The 21,075-nt window shown below is 39.8% G+C and overlaps 1 protein-coding gene across 1 annotated transcript in view; it reads left to right on the forward strand.

Annotated features, from left to right (window-relative positions):
- Positions 1-21,075, forward strand: part of LOC136873715 (uncharacterized) — a 102,004-nt gene that overhangs the window by 48,272 nt on the left and 32,657 nt on the right. Inside the window, exon 5 of the mRNA XM_068227759.1 lies at positions 12,029-12,111. Coding sequence (XP_068083860.1) covers positions 12,029-12,111 — 83 coding nt within the window. The remainder of the gene's footprint in view (positions 1-12,028; positions 12,112-21,075) is intronic.

Here is a 21,075-nt window from a genome sequence, read left to right on the forward strand (position 1 = left end):
GAGGGTCTGCCTTACTCTTTATGTATTGAATAGGTGGAATTTAATAAACATTAACATTTCTTTGACTTTAATGTACAATTCAATACAGATCAAAATATGAGAATTATAACGTGTAATATAATGTGTAATATAATGTGTAATAGAAATAGCCACACAAAATTATTATTATAATGAGGTGAATCATGTATGTCAGAATGTGGAATTCTGAAGTGAAGGGAATGAGCTAGTTTCAATGTTTAACCACTTGCAAAAGGAAAAAAAAAAATTAAGTGAAGGGCAAGAAAGGAATGAAAAGGTCAATTTAATATTTTACATGGGTCTACTTAAACTTCCAATACTGCAAGTTGAATGGGCACATTACTTAAGTAAGTTTCAGTGGTTTCCAAGTTAAATGAAGACAACTTGCAGTTTTTAGTGACCATAGATATTATGCTATCATAACCACAAGTCTTCCAATATTACATGGTTTTCAAAGCCTTGAGATTTAAAATGTAATTTTAAAAAATCCCACATTCATTGGCTAGCATGTCTTAGCTTCTCATTTTATTTTCAAGATGTCCTTTTCACATTGTAGGCTCCTATGATTTGAGGACGGTAGTTGAAAATGCATTCAATCTTGAATATTGCTTTTTCTCTTGAAGATTTACTCCAGTTACTAGAACCCGCGTGCTTCAGATATTTACTGAACTGAACTAACGTCATCTCATCTGCCTTGCATGTTGTAATTTACTATCATTGACTACACAGTTTTAATCACAGTCAAAGAATGGTCATTAATATCATGTCTTGATAAAATAATAGAAACTTTAAAATCATACCTTTCTTATTTATTATTTATAGTTTGTGAAACAGTATCAGAGGTAAAAGATACATTCCTTTTTTTTTTAATTTAAAAAGTATATTTTCTACAGGACTAATATTAACAGAGATAATTGACAATTAACTTTTACATTTTGTTCTTACCTATCATTCTATTCTGCTCTGAACAATAATTTATAGGTTAAGTTCAGTTTTCTGTATCTCTTCACTGAAATGCAGAATTTCTTAAGATTATGTTCAGTCATTTTTAGTCGAGGCTCTTACTGACAAACAGACGATAAAAAATCCAACTTAATCTCTTCTTTTGTTTTGTTTGCCTTATCTGTGATAACATCAATGAATGGGACAAACACTCAGAGTTTACAGACAAAAAGAATACAGTAGAGCCTGTTAATTTGAACTAAATAGAGCTGTGGCCTGTTCGGATTCAGAAATGTTCAGATTATCAGAAAAATACATGCACTGCTATACATACACAACAGGAAATACAGATTAGGACACAGAATACCTTACAGTATTTCTTCTTCTTCCACTGATTTTACCATACCTGTGGGGTTACAGGTGTGAACTGTGTTGCACATGTGGATTTGGCCTTGTTTTACAACTGGATGCTCTTCCTGACACCAACTGTATGTGGAGGGATGTAATTACTAATGTGTGTTTCTGTGGTGGTTGGTAGTATGGTGTGTTGTCTGAATTTGAAGGGGGGAGTGTTACGACAAACACATACACCCAGCTCCAAGAGAGAAGAATTATTCAGATGCCATTAAAATACCTGATCCGGCCGGGAATCGACCCTCTGAACCGAAGGCCTCAACGCTGACCATTCAGCCAAGGAGTCGGACACAATTGATCACAGTATTTCTCATTTTTATTTTATAGCTTGACTTGTGCTAGAATTTAATTACCGAGCTCGATAGCTGCAGTCGCTTAAGTGCGGCCAGTATCCAGTATTCGGGAGATAGTAGGTTCGAACCCCACTGTCGGCAGCCCTGAAAATGGTTTTCCGTGGTTTCCCATTTTCACACCAGGCAAATGCTGGGGCTGTACCTTAATTAAGACCACGGCTGCTTCCTTCCCACTCCTACCCCTTCCCTGTCCCATCGTCGCCATAAGACCTATCTGTGTCGGTGCAACGTAAAACAGGTAGCAAAAAAAAAAAGAAGCTAGAATTTAATTAACAGTGAACTGTTCTATTCTGCTAAATGCTGCTTAAATAATAATTTTTAAGTACAGTAATGTGGGATTTTAACTTCCTTTTCTGTGTCACAGATACTGTACAGATTAGTCAAAATTTTGTATTCGTTCAGAATACCAGGGGTGTACAATATATATTAAATCCTAAATTTTTTGTGTACATTTGTATGTTACATAAGTTGGAGCACCTTGCTTGTAATAGGGTTGATGCTGGCGGGATGTTACTTATCACAGAGAGTTAGGTATGTCCTTAAAAGCACTCATGAGAATTAATCAGTTCTATTCTATGATTTTGAAACTTAATCCACTCTTTTGTTCCCCTTCCATTTCATAGCCACATGTGAATCAGCAGAGTACGCTTGTGCAACAGTTCAGTCGTATGTGCAACAGACTGGGAGGCATTTTTAACTGGAGCATCTGTAACAAAGACTGTCTGATTAATCTGTATTTGGAAGCCAACAGGGTTGAAAGTTATGACAACATACACGAAGTATGGAAAGATTTCATCAGATTAGAATAATAATGGACGGAAATCAGTCCTATGTAAGAGTCATCGTTGAACTCTGTTACAGGGACTCGTTGCACTACCGCAATAAAAGTGACGCTTGAACTCAGTGAATATCTGGAAAATACTGGTTCCACAAAGGCAGTTTGAGAAGAGCTTTGTAAATTCAACATCCACAGTAGGCCTCAAATTCCTAAATTTCATTACTCAATACCATAGTGCGAAAGAGATGGTTCATTGAGCATAAGACTGGAATTCTGGTGCCTGGAAGAATGTAACATGGTCCTGTTGTTTCCAACAAAGGGTGCTTCCTAGTGTGAAACACGATGTTGAACCTATAATGGTTTGGGCAACATTCCTGGTATTTTTTTGGTCCCATTTTTACCTGCAAAGTATAAGTTATTTCCAGTGGCAATGTGAATATTACAGGTGATGAGGTGCATTCTTTGGTACAATGCACCCGATACAGCTAAGAGTCCTTTAATATTCACTTGAGGAGGGTGGAGATGAACCCGAGTATTTTCCATGTCCTACTCAAACACCTGGCTTAAACAATGTTGAGCCATTGTGTACTATTTGAGACAAAACAAAAAGTTATTTTTCTACTCACTTGTCTCTAAAACAACCAATTGAAGTTCTTCATGAAGTACAAATATCACTTGGAACTGTTCAGAGTTTATATGAAACTATTTCATGATGTATACAAGATATAATACAGGCCAAAAGTTGTCATTGCCTCATTGAGAACAAAAACATGTAGGTTTTTCTAGTGTTTTCATTATTTTGTCCAGCCCATGTATGTTATTAATGGTTACCACACCATTAAGACAAAATCTCAAAAATCTTTCCATACAGAGAATTTGAATACCTAGGGGCAAGTAATGATAGAAGAAAACCACTGACTAGCTACTTTATAATGAAAAATAAAGTATGTTTCTTCTACACTCTGTTTTGATACTTGCAGAATTCTTCATTTTCCAGATTTTGTTTTGAAGAAGCTGATTGTTTAAAGAAGTGTAGTAAATTGAATTTGATTTGATAAACATATGAAAGGAGGGTAAAGTGATCTTCATTGGGCATTGTTCTGTTTATTCAGATTTCTAAATAAATGCTATGTTGGGGTATATTTGGTTGCTGGGTCATGTTTCTTGTTTCTTTGATATAATTATTTCTTTTTTAATGTTCTTCATAGTACTAGTTTATAAAAAAATTTCCATATTCTTCTCTATGGGAGAGTTCTTAAGATGACACTCATTCACAGAGAACAGCTATGACTAGATATTTTATTACTTGCAAAAATAATTATAATAGTGTTATTGTTTCAAAACCTGGAGAAAGTATGACAGGATTAGAAATAAAATTATATTTATAAATGGCTTAACGAACATTATACAGGGTGTATCATAACCATAACGACAATCAGGGGTGCTTTTCAAGTTATGCTAAGTATGATTGTGCAATCAGGTTGGCGAAGAAAATTGTTCTTTTCAAGAAAATGAGGTTACATTATTACTTCCATTCGCGTGATTCAAATTGACAAACTTCTTGTATTTGCTATGCCGTAGAGCCAGCCCCGGCCTGTTGCTGTGTGTCGGAGGAGGGAAGGGAACGGAGGGTAAAAGTGGGAGACAGAGGTAATGCGCGACACACCACTAATCCTGAACATAGTGCAGAGGTCACTACTACACCATCGTGAACTGTGCTTCAAAGTAGGAGGGGGGCATATTGAACATCTACTGTAATCAAACCATTGGGCGTACTTTTCCCTTCATTCAGTATTACATTCCATTTACAATGTTGTGAGTGATGAAATACAAAATCATTGGGTGGTAGCATTGAATCTTCCCATGAACCTGCTACGCTGGCATAGCAGGGGGAGAGGTGATACTCCCAAGTGGCGTGTTCCAGGTGGCGGATAGGTGGGTCCTAACCGGCTTGCTGGCAGACTTAAGGGAAATAAAATACCTCTCACGGACCAAACACACAACCCCCTGTGGGTGGGGGATGCAGACGAAGAATACACCCACGGTATCCCCTGCCTGTCGTAAGAGGCGACTAATAGGGCTGACCAAGGGATGATCAAATTAGAACAATGAGACTACTTGTAATTAGTACCATCACGAAGGGAATACCACCATGGGTCGCTTTTACTTGCGCGTAGTACAACTATGTTAGGTACAAAATAGGTTTGTGATTAAGAGCGAGAGTGTGTGGCTCAGGATGCATTTTACAGTACCTGTGATTCGTACCCCTCTATGAGCAACACCATGGTTCTGCCTTGCCTATGCTTAGTACCCACTATGTGATGAACACCATGGGATGGTGCGGGTCCGTGTGGTTAGTCCACTTATGTGAGGAACGCCATAGGTTTTTCATTGCCTGTAAATAGCGACACAGTGTGCGAAACACCCATAGGTCTGTGTTACATGTGCGCATTACATTACCTGTGAGTAGTACCATAATGTGTGGAATACCGCGAGTCTATGCTACTTTTGATTAGTACCGCAACATGACAAATAGCATGGTTCTACTTTCCTAGCGATAAGTACCATTATCAGGGGCCGTTGACCTGAATTTTGGATCCGTTTAGACTACAGGCATCATCGATTCAGTATTGTGCTTTAGAAGCAGTCCCTTGGTCAGTAATACTATTGTTTAATGCTAGTTTCTGGGAATTTGGGGCATTGCGGGTCGAATCCACTGATTGTTTTAACTTCATATTCATCCATTCATTCTTTGTCTTCACGTTTTTGAATTCTGGTCAGTGGAGGATTATGGATTTTTAAATTGTCATAACATTTCGTCTCATTCCCTACCATTAGGGGCCGATTATCTAAATGTTTGGCCCCTTTAAACAACAAGCATCATCATCATCATTGAATCTTCGGAGATGTTAACTAATAAAGAACGTAACAGCGACCAACAGACGAGAGGAGAAACGATCTGGTGCATTCCTTGACTGACAAGTGTGTCTTACAATTAAATTGAAATAATAAGTAAGGTAGTTCGCAACAGCGGGCTCGGCAGGAGTCTCGCTCCTCGAGGGAGCCTCGCCGGAGGAGAGGACCGCGCGGGTCCGTCCGACTCCTCCTTCTCGAAATGTTTTTTGTTAAAAACAATTTCGGCAATGATCCTTCCGCAGGTTCACCTACGGAAACCTTGTTACGACTTTTACTTCCTCTAAATAATCAAGTTTGGTCATCTTTCCAGACACATCGGAAACTGCGCGAAGCAGATCCCGCGCACCGGTCCGAAGACCTCACTAAATCATTCAATCGGTAGTAGCGACGGGCGGTGTGTACAAAGGGCAGGGACGTAATCAACGCGAGCTTATGACTTGCGCTTACTGGGAATTCCTCGTTCGTGGGGAACAATTGCAAGCCCCAATCCCTAGCACGAAGGAGGTTCAACGGGTTGCCCGGTCCTTTCGGACTAGGAGGACACGCTGATTCCTTCAGTGTAGCGCGCGTGCGGCCCAGAACATCTAAGGGCATCACAGACCTGTTATTGCTCGATCTCGTGCGGCTAGAAGCCGCCTGTCCCTCTAAGAAGATCTGTTGTCGCCGGTAGCACGAACGGATACCGGATGCGACTATTTAGCAGGCTAGAGTCTCGTTCGTTATCGGAATTAACCAGACAAATCGCTCCACCAACTAAGAACGGCCATGCACCACCACCCACCGAATCAAGAAAGAGCTCTCAATCTGTCAATCCTTCCGGTGTCCGGGCCTGGTGAGGTTTCCCGTGTTGAGTCAAATTAAGCCGCAGGCTCCACTCCTGGTGGTGCCCTTCCGTCAATTCCTTTAAGTTTCAGCTTTGCAACCATACTTCCCCCGGAACCCATATGAAATTTTTTTTAATCACCGAGCTCGATAGCTGCAGTCGCTTAAGTGCGGCCAGTATCCAGTATTCGGGAGATAGTAGGTTCGAACCCCACTGTCGGCAGCCCTGAAAATGGTTTTCCGTGGTTTCCCATTTTCACACTAGGCAAATGCTGGGGCTGTACCTTAATCAAGGCCACAGCCGCTTCCTTCCCACTCCTAGCCCTTTCCTGTCCCATCGTCGCCATAAGACCTATCTGTGTCGGTGCGACGTGAAGCAACTAGCAAAAAAAAAAAAAAAAAAAAAAAAAAATTCTTTAAAAGTCTCTCTTAGTTACTGGGTGTGCAGTTAAGGCTGTTTGATAAACGAACTGTGGATATTGCCTGTAGCTTGTGCATACACGAGGAACATTATCTCTGTCTCGATCATACACCCTTCTTCCCCTCCCTCCCCTTCTCTTCTCTTCCCTGAAGCACGGCAGCGGCTTGTGCTCTGGCGTAGCAAATACCGCAAATTCGTCAATTTGAATCGTGTGCCCGGAAGTAACAAACTAGCCTCATTTTCTCGAAAATAAAAATTTTCTCTGCCAATCCGATTGCACCATCGTTTCTAACATGAAGAGCATCCCTGACTTTTTTTTTTAGTACAGTTATGATATACCCTGTATTATTATGCAGTCATCTCAAGCAGATAATCTTAAAATGCTCAGAATTAACAATTTTTAAAAATTTCATTGACTTAGTTTGAGTAGGTAATATGAAGTTTTGCAGTAGTAGATTATAATAAATTCTCAGTTTAAGACAAAAAGTTTAATACTTGATCAAATGCCATTGTAAATATATTGGAGTGAATTTCAATATCACAAACATTATTTTATCATGATTTATAAGCTAATTTTTCTTTCTTCAACCCCTCTTAAGAACTCTTTGGTAATATTCTTGATTGCTTTATTTATATCTTGCTCCATACTGGATCTTTATGATCTCCTGTCTCTAATACTTTTCTTTCTTTTAACATGCAGAGCAACAAGATTTATGCTTGATACTCTTTTTAAGTGAGTAATCTTTGTCCACAGAGATATTTCATCTGGTATTATTGGGAGCACTTCTCTCACAAATTGCTGTTGTATTTTCTTGTTGTAGGGCTGGTAGCTGCCAGTACTCTGAGGCAAGTAGCACGCTAGTATGTTGTGAAACCTATCGTATCCCCACATTGTTCTCTTATTACAAGTGCAGCTCATATAAATTTAACATTTGTTTATTATTTGTCCTGTAGAGAGATGGTAATTATGCCCATGGCCAGTAGCGGCGATTGGGAATTAGAAGTTTTGGGGGGGGGCAAAAATGTACAGACAACAAAAAGTACCCAGGTATTCAGGATATAGCAGGTGGGGGAGGGGGTACACCAAAATTGAACAAAAAGAGCTACAAAATATAACATTCTAATAACATAACTGCGGTAATAATAGTTTTTTGAGATTCTGATCCAGTACCATACAATCAAATTTCACCAAAGGAACAATAATTAAACATTAAATAGAAGTATGGTGTGATTATGCAATTAAATTAAGAGAGACTAAAGAGACTGCCAGATTGACGAAGCGAGTGAATCATACCTCAGTGTCCATGACCTTGAAAAAAGAAATAAACAAACAAACCCCATGGCACTACAGCCCTTGAAGGGCCTTGGCCTACCAAGCGACCGCTGCTCAGCCCAAAGGCCTGCAGGTTACGAGGTGTCATTTGGTCAGCACGACGAATCCTCTCGTCCGTTATTCTTGGTTTTCTAGACCGGGGCCGCTATCTCACCGTCAGATAGCTCCTCGATTCTAATCACGTAGGCTGAGTGGACCTCGAACCAGCCCTCAGATCCAGGTAAAAATTCCTGGCCTGGCCGGGAATCGAACCCGGGGCCTCTGGGTAACAGGCGGGCACGCTACCCCTACACCACGGGGCCGGCTTGAAAAAAGAAATGTATATATACACCCCCCTGCTACCCTTCCTCACAGCACATGCAAAATCTTCGCTACTTGCTGTGGCGCTATACAAATCGGTTGGCCCCAACGAACAACAATTTGTGCATATGTCCGCTAATAATTTTGTTCATAATTAAAGAAAATAAATTAAAGAATTAGCTGGTAAGACAACAGGGCTTGTACAAATTGCTTGTTTTTAATAATTCCTAGTTTCAAGCAGCCAAAATTGAATAAAAATATAATGTTTTCTCTACAAAGTGCCGCTACTGCCTATGGTCATTCTGTGTTTTCATGAGCTTTTTGAAATCTGAGCCAAAATGTCTAATAAATAAATTGAAAGATTTCTGTGTTTCAATTTAATTCTCAAAATATGAAATCCAGGAAAGTTTGTAGGCCTACCATAGTTTAATGCATTTAGACATTTATATACACATTGACCAAATGAAACTGATGAGGAAACTGTCTCACATCAAGGTCGGGAAGACACAGTATTATCATTGAAAATTCAACACAACATCAACATCACTGTGCAGTATTTCCTGCTAATAGAAATCATTGTTCACAGGAAAATGGTGGAAATGTTTCTTTGGGTAGTGCGGAAGGCACCTATTTCTAAATTGGAAGATAATCTATGTGAGATAGAAGTCACTTTTCAGGAAGCAGTCATCGTTAAAGTTCACGAAATGATCAAGGCAGACTTTTAATTTATGAGCAGTGAATGAAGAACAAGGCACCGTACTGATCACTAAAATTCCATCCAAAGCATTCAGCAAGACAAATCAGAATGATCATTTTTGTAACACTGGTGATACAGTATGCATTCTTGGTGAGCATCAGGAATTTGTTCTTGATTTGGATGGAGAGAACTTCACTGATCAGTCCTTCTTCTGATTCTTCATTCACTGCTCATCATACAAGTTAAAAGTCTACTGTGATCATTTTGTGAGAAAGTAGTTTGAAATTATTTGTATTTCTGGAGGGAAATATTCTCCTTTCATGCAGTGGTCTGAACTTAATATGTATTTAACTGATTTTGTTACATTCCAAATATCCTGAAAAAAACAGCATTGTCAGAAATATGTGTGTTTGAGTGATGAAAAATAACTTGATAATTATGGCTGCTTTATTTTATGTAGATGAAGATCGTATCTGTTTCCATTTTGAATAATACTGTCTACAGATTACCCTTACAATTACAAAATAGTGAATTATAAACAAGTATGAATTTATAAACTGAAATGTTATTAATATCATCATTATGTTGAACATAGTAGCTCAGTCAGTACTGACAGGGTGATCCTACTTTTGACTTTCTTCTTCTTGAATTGCAACACACAAAAATCAGTCTCTTTATGCAGACTATGGAAAGAGATCCTATGATTAAAAAGAATTGTAAATTCTTGATCTTGTGATTAGTTCAAGGGACCCAAATTCAGAGAAGATAATGCATTAACCCTCTGTGGGTGGGGGATGCAGGCGAAGAATACACCCACGGTGTCCCCTGCCTTTTGTAAGAGGCAACTAAAAGTGGCGACCAAGGGATGATGAAATTAGAACCATGAAACTACTTGTGATTAGTACTAACATGCAGAGAACTTGCGAGTAGAACCAGTATGTTACGTACACAATAAGTTTGTGATTAGTAGCAGCAGTGAGTGGTTCATTGTGGTTTTACAGTACCCGTGATTAGTACCACTATATGTGGAACACCACAGGCTTACATTGCCTTTGATTAGTACTATTATGTGAGAAACACCACGGGTCTGGGCATTGCCTGTGATAAGTACTACTACATGAGCGTGGGTCTGCATTGCCTGTGATTAGTACACCTATGTGAGGAACACCATAGGTGTGCATTACCTGTGCAACATACATTACTTGTGAGTAATACCATAATGTGTGGAACACCGTGAATCTATGTTACTTTTGATTAGTACTGCTACATGAGAAATACCATGGTTCTACTTTACTAGCGATAAGTATCATTGTGAGGGGCAAATATGGTTCCTCTCCACTTCGTCCTGTCTCCCCACCATTCCTCATCCAACACAGTGTTCGAGTTCAGATTCCATTGTCCTATGCTGTTCTTCACAGAGTTCACCCATCGTAATCTTGGTCTTTCTTGTCCTCTCTTCCCGGTCATCTGTCCAGTGCCTGTCTTGGCAGTCTTTCTTCTTTCATCCGCTTGACATGTCGAAACCACCTCAATCTGTTCTGTTCCAGTTTGTCATTTAGTTTTTGCACATTTAGCTTCTTTTTTTTTGTATGTCCTCATTTCTCACTCTATCACTCCTTATCTTCTGTACAATTCTCCTTAGAATTTCATTTTAGCAGCCTGTATTCTTCTTTCATCTCTCTAAAATTTTGTCCAGGTTTCTGCTGCATATATCATTATAGGTAAGTAGCATCCCTTGTATATTACTTCTTTAGCCTTTATTGGTTCATCTTTATTCCATATTAAACTCCGTACCTGGTGGTAAAAGGTACTCCCCAGTGGTATCTTTCTACCATTGTCCAAACCAGTCTTCTGTTTTCTGTCAGTTCACTTCCCAAGTATTTGAAGTGTTCTACTGTTTCCAGTTCCTTGTCTCCTGTTCATATTTTACTTCCTCTACTCATCACCATTGTCTTGCTCCTCTCTACATTCAGCAGGGTAAAAGAGAAAAATAGCCGAAAGGAGTTCACATGTATTAAATATACAGATTAGACTCCTCTCCTCTTTACCTACAGTGATGCCATATGTTTGAGATCAATATATTACTGTATGTGTCAACATTCAGCAAGTTCCTGCTGAACCTTTTTGTCTCTTGAGAGAGAGAGAGAGAAAGAAAGAAAGAAAGAAAGAAAGAAAGAAAGAAAGAAATAGAGAGTGTTTTTGTACAGGGTGGTCAGAAACATGAACTGAGTATATGAGTGTTAGAGCGTTGGTAATACTGATAAGTGATCTGAAAACGTTACGTCGATATCCGACGCCGTTGCCATTTTATCAGCTGCTGAAGTTAGCCAATCAGCTAGCTTCGCAGGCGAATTCAGATGGGCTTAACGAGCCAAGAAATGATTAGCAAACACTAACACACTATGGATTTCAGCCAATGCCACCGTAGCATGCTTGCTATGGGCAAGCCTATCAGCAGGGAGGCCCTTGTTCAAATCCCTCCCCTGTAAAAGTTTTTCTTCTGTTGACATTCTCATGCCGGTCATAAGCCACAGGCAGATTTAACAACACCCCTTCACAAAGCCCATCTGAAGTCATCCATGAAGAGATCTGATTGACTAAAATGACAATGGTGCGAGATATCTAATTATTTTTTTCCAATTATTTATCTGTATGATCAACCCTCTAACGCTCATATATCCGGTTCACATTGTTTCCGACCGCCCTATATAATATCTGTAAGTTTTTCTCCTGGAATTTTGTATGAAGCATAAGTCAGCTGATGCTAATAAGTTCATAATTTTTGTAGTCCTTCCTATCAAGAACATGTCAGACATTTGTAGAACAGCTTTTTCAAATATTGGTAAGTTGTGAATTAAAAAAAAATCAATTACCATCACTTGGTTTGCATAAGCACTGCTTTTGAAGAAGCACTCTATCATTTATATGCACTGCACTTTTAATGGGAGAAGGTTTAATCTTCCTGTATCTTGTAGTGGTGAGATGGCAACACAATTCTTCAACATGTAAGTTGTATTACTTTTCTATTTTGTAGGCGGTATTGCAACTGCATGCTGTGGATGTTGAGCTTCCTGATGCATGGTGATGGAGAACTTAATGTGCATCTTCTCTGTGTTGGTTATTTGTTGCTAAATTCTACTGAGCTGATAAATTTCTTAAAAAATTCTTTGGTTAAAATTGATAATCATTTCTCAGTGCTTCATTCCAGTAGATGTGGCTTGCTTTATTTTAATATAAGATGGTTGGGCCATGCTCTCCTTGTATTACTACTGCCTCCAAGATTTAAAGACCTGTATGTTCTGTCCTATGTCCATATTAAAAACCAGTAGCTTTCATTTTGTTGTGGATATGATGTTCTCATTCTGCCTAGTGGCAAAAATTCACAAGTACAAACCTGTGTTTTACAGAAAATTTGAAATAATTTGTTAGTAATATAATTGAACCGCTACTTTCCAAAAGGTCCAATTTTTTGATGAAACGTTTTATCTGTAGGTAAAGGCACTTCAGGGGTCGACACATTATTCTACAACAAAAGGGTGTCAGCTCAGTCCCAGAGATATTTCCGGGGTGTATCATAATTAATAGTGCAAACTGAAACGTCTGAAAGTACACGATACTAGAAGCAAAAACGTCTTTGTAAACATGGGTCTGCAAACGAGCTGTTTGCGAGATAATTTAGGATTTGTGGTTACCAGTCACTATTGACTTGATTGTACAGAAACATCATCTTAGTTATGAAAAGATACCAATACAACATTATGAGAAGTTATTAGATACTTTGGTAGAAGTGCAGTTGTTTTTAATGAAGAAGAAAAGTCTTAATTATTATGTTAGTTAGATGTTACAATGATTATACAGTGTACTTATTTTTAGTTAAAGGAAGTGTTCAAAGTTTTGCCCTGTTTTCTTGTTCATTAAAAATGACTGCACTTCTACCAATGTAGATAATAACTTTCCTTAATGTTGTATTAGTACCTTTTTCTAACTAGGATTACGTTTACACACAATCAAGTCAATGGGGCCTGGTAACTACAATTCTAAATTATCTCGCAAACAGCTCATTTGCAGACCCAGGTTTACCAAGGCTTATTTGCTTCTCATATTGTGTACGTACAGCTGTTTCAATTTGTGCTATTAATTATGATACACCCTGTATATGTAACCTGCCTGTCAAATGTCTCATTCTATGTCCAAACAGCATCAGTCCTGGACTCTAGCCTGTTAGAAAACAATGTTGACAGCCTTTGTTTCTTGAACCGAGGCCCTTCTGGTAAGAAGTGGTTCAATTAAGAGATCTTCATTTACAGAATGTGTGTTGAGTCTTCAGACTGTAGGCTGGCTGGATCCTCAACAGCTTCTCGCATCATCTGTTGTAGATAGCCTAGGAATCTCTGAACGTTGTTTCCCGTACCAGACTGCCAAGCCCATCAAAATGCACACACTAACTGACCATAAGAGTAACATTTTCATACCTTTCACATCAGGAACTGGCTGCATAAAGAACGGCATCACTCATATCTCCGTCACTTCCATATTATCAAAGCCAAGGATGAGACTGAGACTGGCCAGTGAAAGTAACATTTGTTTTAGGTTTTACCAAAAGACGTTGTGCACTGTAAACACTAGGTCTTGCCAGAAACAGATATGGGCCTAATAACAGTATAGGAACAATTTAATTAAACTGAGAACAAAAACCAGTTCAGTGGAAGATTGGCCTACCTAGGCAAGAATGTAAGAAAACCCATCATAAGACTACAAGAAAAAAACAATATTCTTTTACCAATTTAAACTGGCTTTTCTATTGTTGGAATGTTTTCTACTGTGTCGTGGAACAAAAATACATGATTTTTGATCCAGTTTGAAAACAGTTTTGTGTGATTTTGTTGTATAGTGTTGGAGTCTGAATTGTCTCTCTACTGTGGAACATGTTGCTGCTTCAAGCTATATTTTGTTTATTTTATTTTGTTCTAGAGTGAACGAGTGTCCTTCAGCAATATAGAAAATTTCTATGCTTGTGTTGATGTCAGCATATTTATGTTTCAGATGTAGTAAGTGGTTGGCAAATACAAATTTTCTTGTCATAGTAGAGTGCCCCTGTGTGTTGTGTGAACCCTGCTTTGGAATTTTGACTGGTTTGTCCATTGTAGAATTTTGGGCATTCCCTACATTTAAGTTTGCAACTCCAGGATGATATGAAGAATACACACACACACAGTATATATCAAAGACACCTCATTGTCAATGAACAGACACTATTTATATCACATGCACCATATAATAACATCATATAAAACTGTTTTTCTAACTGTAACGTTTGTAACATAGAAAAATCCACTGTTTCTGTCCCAGAAAACCATTGCTGGTGACAACCACACTGAAAGTGGTTCAAAGCACTCCACCATTGTGACACAGTAGTGATTTTTTAAATCCATAAAATTGTTATTACTATGGAAAGGATGACAACATTGGGGAAATATTTTTACTAGTTATTTAACTTGTAGTCAAGAGTTAAAGAAGAATCCATCATGATAAAGGATGGTATAAAATAGAAATTGATAATTCATCATCATTATCATCCTTCTCCAAAATATATATGTTCTTTACATCCCTGTCAAAGTAGGTTAGTATTAGTTCAGTATTTTGTCCTTCCTAGTTTTAGCAATATAATTATTAAACCTTATTAATCTATGAGGGTGAATCAAAAAGTAAGCTACACTAGCTTGCCGTGAGGGCACGCTGTGTGCTGTGACCGTGGTCAATGTGGAGCAAACTACAGTAACTGTTGACATGTCCGATAGGAAGGTTGGTGTAATATCTCGTCGTGTTGTGTGTGCAGAGTGGGCTAGGCTCAATGGTGTGTCAACTGGATGATAACTCCAAATTAGAGGTGCGTGCAGTGATCAGATTTCTATGGTCTAAATGGCTCAAGTGCACGGATATTCATCATTAAATCACTGCTGTATATGGTGAGCGTGCAATTTATCACCCAGGTATTGTGAAGTGGTGTAAGCAATTTGACGCCAAACACATGGATCTCACGGACGAATATCACGAAGGCAGGCCCGCAGTATCCAGTGCCGTTGCAAATGTTGACTGTGTGGATGGGATTATTAGAGAGAATCAGCACATAACACTGCAGGAAATTGCCAGCATGCTCAACTTTTCGTATGGCAGTGCGATCTCCATTGTTCACCCAGACCTTGGATTTCGTAAACTGTGTCAAAGATGGGTCTCACATCTGCTCACTGATGTTAACAAGGGACAGCGTTTCCAGTCGTTCTCTGGCATTTTTGGAACAGAATTCTGTGGAGGGCAATCATCACAGGGGATGAAATGTGGGTCCACCACTTCGCCCCCAAAACAAAGAGAACATCGATGAAATGGATGCACACCACACCACCACGAAAGAAGGCAAAGGTCGAAGCTCCAACCTTCAGCACGAGAGGTAATGGCAATAGTGTTCTTTGACATAGAGGGTGTGGTGCACATGGAATTTATGCCGAAAGGCACGACAATCAACTCGGCTTCGTATTATCGAACGTTGAACTGGTTGCATAAGGCAGTTAAAGAAAAGCGGCGGGGAAAATTGAGCGCCGGCGTGATTTTGTTGCAGGATAACACAACACTTCACATGGCCCACCAAACGTCCGAGCTGCTGCAGCGATTCAAGTGGCAGGTATGGCAGCATCCTCCATACAGTCCATATTTAGCGCCATGCGATTATCATGTGTTCGGTAAGCTGAAAATGGATCTTGTGGACGATTCCAAAACGATGAGGAGGTGAAAGCGGCTGTCACCAGGTGGTTACATAATGCTGGAGGTGATTTCTATGTATCCGGAATCGAAAAGTTGGTTGACCATTCCGAAAAATGTTAGTCTCTTGGGTACTAAGTGGAAAAGTGAACTTACACTGTATGTTGTCATAGCCTTGTTGCCTGTGTGTAGGTGCTTTCATAAATGGCCATAACTTGGAAGTGTAACTTACTTTTTGATTCGCCCTTGTGATAGAATAAAGTTTCTGTTTATCCATTACCAAAGCTTGATAGAGAGAGAGGTTATGCCCTATATTGAAGAATCAAATTCCTGAATTTGCAACTTTCATCAGCCGTCCTGACAGTGCTTTTCCTATCTCCAAACAAATGCTGAGATGCTACTTTAATCCAGAAGCACCTCCCATTCTACCTACCTTGCAAATAATTCAGTTAAAAAGCTGGACTGAGTGGTTTGGATAATAGAATGCTGGCTTGCTGAGCCCAAGCTGGCGGGTTCAATCCTGGCACAGTATGGTAGTATTTGAAGATGATCAAATATGTGAGACTCATGTTGGTAGATTTAAAAGCTCCTGCAGGACCTCAGCATCTCCAAAAACCCTAAAGGTAGTTAGTGGGACATAAAACCAATAACATTCTTTATTATCACAGTTTTTAAAAAAAGAAATGCACACACCACATATATCATCCACTTTACAGCCTCCTACTCCTATATCTCATCCAGTTTGCAGTAGTTTTCTATTTTCAGTTGACAAATTAAACACTCAGCCAAGAATGGGTGAGTGAAAGAGAATGACTGTACTCTTTGAATATGTGTCAGTTTTGCAACATTTAAAAAGCCTTTTTCTTACCTATCATTATAAGGCTTCAGAATTAACTGGACTCTACAGTCCATTAAATAAGACTAACTGAAGTGTTTGGCTTTGCTCAGGTGTGATTAATAGCATTGAATTTTATCACTCATTTCTTTTTTACTTTGTGTGTTTTGGAATAAATACTGCTGTCTTCAAGAACAGCCTTCTCTTTCTGTTCTGTTGTCGTCGTCATTTACTCACAGTTTGAAACAGTTGAAAGGTTAAGATTTGAACGTGCCGGTCATGGTCTGCATAACGACATGTGATCGTCTTATGAGGGAACTCGTGGCGGGAAAGGGGTGGGGAGAAGTTTAGAAGCGCACATTTAGGGATTTTTTTTTTTTTTTTTTGAAACCGTACATTCTAGGCTATTAAAAGTCCCATAGAGACCCCTCTGTGTATTGTTGTTCATGTTATGAGGATTAAAATATTTCTAATTCTTCTGCAACAACTTAGGCACATAAGTCAAAATCACCACAAGAGTTGAGATCTGGGGATGGAAATGGAATATTCAAAATTTGATTGCGATTGTTGGAAAGGTACAGAAAGAGAACCAACAGACAGACTTTAATTTTTTACTGTATATCCATTGAATGGGATATATTTGCCTTTAACTGAGGGCTAATATCAATAACCAAAGCCTGAGTTTAGGGAAGACCCACCTTCCTTTATCCTCTCCCTTTTAATCACTCCCTGTTGCCAGCTGTGTCGCCCAGGTGGTGGAGCACTGGTCTTCTGAGCTCAAGTTGGCAGGTTCGATTCTGGCTCAGTTCAGTAGAATTTGAAGGTGCTCAGATATGTAAGCCTCATGTCAGTAGATGTACTGGCACATAAATAAACTCCTGCTGTACAAATTTCCAGTACCTTAGCATCTCTGAAAGCCATAAAGTACTTAGTGGGATGCAACATTAACCTTCTAAATACACCAGACCTTGATGAGATTCTTGCCTGATGAATTAAAGGTAAATTGCTAACAGAAAACAGCACATTCCAATTTTGGATTTTAGATGTCTGAGACGTTACTTTTTTCTCCAATCAAACCAGACAGGAAAAAAAAAAAAAGGACAGTTCATCCTAGGTTTTTGTTGGGACAACGGGACAGTCACTAAAAGAAGGTTCGCTATAGAGAGCTCAAAGCTGTTGCCAAATCTAAAGTAGCAACTGCCAAGGTCAGTTACTTTTGTGACCTCTATGAGCTATTAGATCAACCTGGAGGAGCCAATGCTGTCTATAGGCTTGTCGGATCTTATCATCATGCCACTGAAGATATTGGTCCTGTCATCCACTTTGAGGACGAACATCAACAGCTCCTTTGAAACTTAGATGCTTGCACCAGGCGAGTTGGCCATGCTGTTAGGGTCATGTAGCTGTGAGCTTGCATTTGGGAGTTGGTGTCTTCGAACCTCACTGTCAGCAGCCCTGAAGATGCTTGTCTATTGTTTCCCATTTTCATACCAGTCAAATGCTGGTGCTGTGCCGTAATTAAGGCCATGGATGCTACCTTCCCAATCCTAGCCCTTTCCTGTCCATACATAGGAGGAAACTTTATATGTGTTAGTGCGACATTAAACCACCACCACCACTTAGACGCTGGCGTTAAGCACATCCATCCCATTCGTAATGAGGAGTTCCCAGCGTCCACCTATCTCCAGAGCGAGTCTAGTGCAGGGGTACATAAAATCAGCTTCATGGTCCGTATCGTGCTTACAATAATAATAAAAATTAAAAAACAAACCCCATGGCACTACAGCCCTTGAAGGGCCTTGGCCTACCAAGCGACCGCTGCTCAGCTCGAAGGCCTGCAGATTACGAGGTGGCATGTGGTCAGCACGACAAATCTTCTTGGCTGTTATTCTTGGCTCTCTAGATCGGGGCCGCTATCTCACCGTCAGATAGCTCCTCGATTCTAATCACGTAGGCTGCATGGACCTCGAACCAGCCCTAAGGTCCAGGTAAAAATCCCTGACCTGGCCGGGAATTGAATCCGGGGCCTCCAGGTAAGAGGCATGCACACTACCCCTACACCATGGGGCCAGCTACCATAATCAAATGATCATAAATATGTTTCTCAGCCATGGCCATCCGTTGACAGCTGCTACTTTCAAATGACCACCAGCTGTAAGAAAAAGCCTGCTCAGTTGCTAGGTTATACTTCCATCACACATTTTTTGATGCTAACATAGCACAGATTTTCAGATGACCCCCAACCATGTTAAAAACAGCAAAGCAACTTGACCTGATGCATCTCTGTTGAAGTTTGAAAGGAGATTAGTCAATGTGCGACTGAATTTTAATGTTTCAATGAATGCATTTAAGATAATGAGATACCATCATCTTGGAAGACCATTATCACCATGCCAATCTGGAAAGGAAGGGTGATCTGAACCAACTATCGCTCAATTTGCCTTTTCTTCCACACCATGAAAATCACTCGGCAGATGATTGATGCACGCCTACGAAGCATCATTACTGTTTCATTAAACCAGTGTGGCTTCGTTAAAGGTCACGGAACAATGGATGCTATCCACATTGACCGTTTGCTAGCAGAGAGGCATAAAGAGAAGAGAAGAATTGGTCCATACGGCTTTTCTGGATTTAGAAAAGGCATTTGACTGGATCCCTCGTGAACTCATGTGGCAGTTACTCTGTTCCCATGGTGTCCCAGAGCAATATGTCTGTTGGGTTCAGCTCCTCTACCACAACTCTACAGGCTCTATTCACTGCGCAACTGGTGTCGTGCACCATTTAACATTTGAGTGGGAGCGCATCAAGGATCCACCCTGTCACCACTCCTGTCACATCCCATGCATGGACACAGTAACCCCAGAACTACAAATACCTCCCTCATCCATAGGCCCTTCACTATGCAGATGATGATGTGCTGGATAGTGACTCTTGAAACAGGCTTAACCCCTATGCACCCGTAAGCGGACTGGTACGCGCTCGAGCGGCTGGGCCAGGACTCCACAAGCGGACTGGTATGCCGGGATGCAAGGTCGCATATTGGAGACATTTATGACATCTGTTAGCTTTTTCCGGAAACATTTCTAATTGAAATCTGTTCTCGGTGTCTCAAAATGTCAGCAGAGTGCTCTGGTATGCTTCTTTGGCGGCAAAGAGAATCGATTAAAATATCGATCGAGAAATCTGTATTCTGTTGTTGACGAGATGGCTGAGAAGGAAGTTGCTTGCTCGCGCGAAATGCTCAGTAATAGCGAAATTCAAAGCATATTTGATGTTTTAGGCTCTGATTTCAGCAGTGTTAGTGAGGAAGAAGTTATTAGTGATCCTGTGGATGAACACAAAATATATCACCAGAGATCTTTCACGTAGTAATATCGTACGACATGGAATGCCGAATGAATTTTCTCCCGCCCCTCATGATCCGATTGTGACTGTCGGATTTGAACCTACGATCTTGGTACCTGGATATGAACACTTTACCACTGATCCTCAGACTGAATCTTAATAATAATAATAATAATAATAATAATAATAATAATAATAATAATAATAATAATAATAATAATAATAATACACCGAGTGAGACATACCGCTGTAAGTTCGTATTTGGGATATAGGTTCGAATATCATCATTTGCTTACTCGTGATTTGTTTCCCATTAGTTCCTTATTTCAAAATCAGGCAAATGTTACGCTCATGTTGAATTGGTTTTCTGTTATTATCTTATTTCAAAATCAGGCAAATGTTAGGCTTGTGTCATATAATTAAGGCCATAACACACACTAAAGAACTTCTGAGGTGAGATAGGTTAATGAAAAATTTAAGATTTCAAAGGGATTTTTTATGTGTTATATTTCTGTATTGTTCTGTTTTTTGTGTCATGAGCAATAGCATGGAATTTCTCAATAATATAAAACAGGTCCCGTGATAATACGCGCCGTCGATCACCCACCACACTGTTTTAACCGAAAGCTTGCAACACTCAGGTTGCATACTAAAAAGTTGATGGATTCCTAGCAATGTCAGAGCAAAGGGTGGGTGGGTGCATATGGGTTAATGAATTGGTTATCCTTTGGGAAACAAGGCTGGAAACATTTGGATTGCAGCTAAACCTCACAAAAGCAAAATACCTGAAATGTGGCATCCAGACAAGTTGCACAATTGGTCGACGACATTCCTGTACTGAAGACATTTGTGCTCCCTTATCCTGGCTTCCATGAGACAGCTAATGGTAATACACTTGTAGATGCTCGAGCACAAGTTAATGCTGCCTGGTTGAAGTGGCGGCAGGTCACGGGCATCCTTTGTGACCGCAAGATTCTGCTGTGTCTTGAATCAAAATTCCACTGCACAGTCATTCACCCAGTGATACTGTATGAGGTGGAACATTGTCCTGTGACAAAGATGCCCAAGCAAATCCTGCATCTAACAGAGATGCACATGCTTAGATGCACAATGGGAGTCATGCGAATGGTTCACCCTAAGAACGAAGA

The sequence above is a fragment of the Anabrus simplex genome, chromosome 5 (assembly GCF_040414725.1).
Source record: "Anabrus simplex isolate iqAnaSimp1 chromosome 5, ASM4041472v1, whole genome shotgun sequence".
Taxonomy (NCBI): Eukaryota; Metazoa; Arthropoda; class Insecta; order Orthoptera; family Tettigoniidae; genus Anabrus; species Anabrus simplex.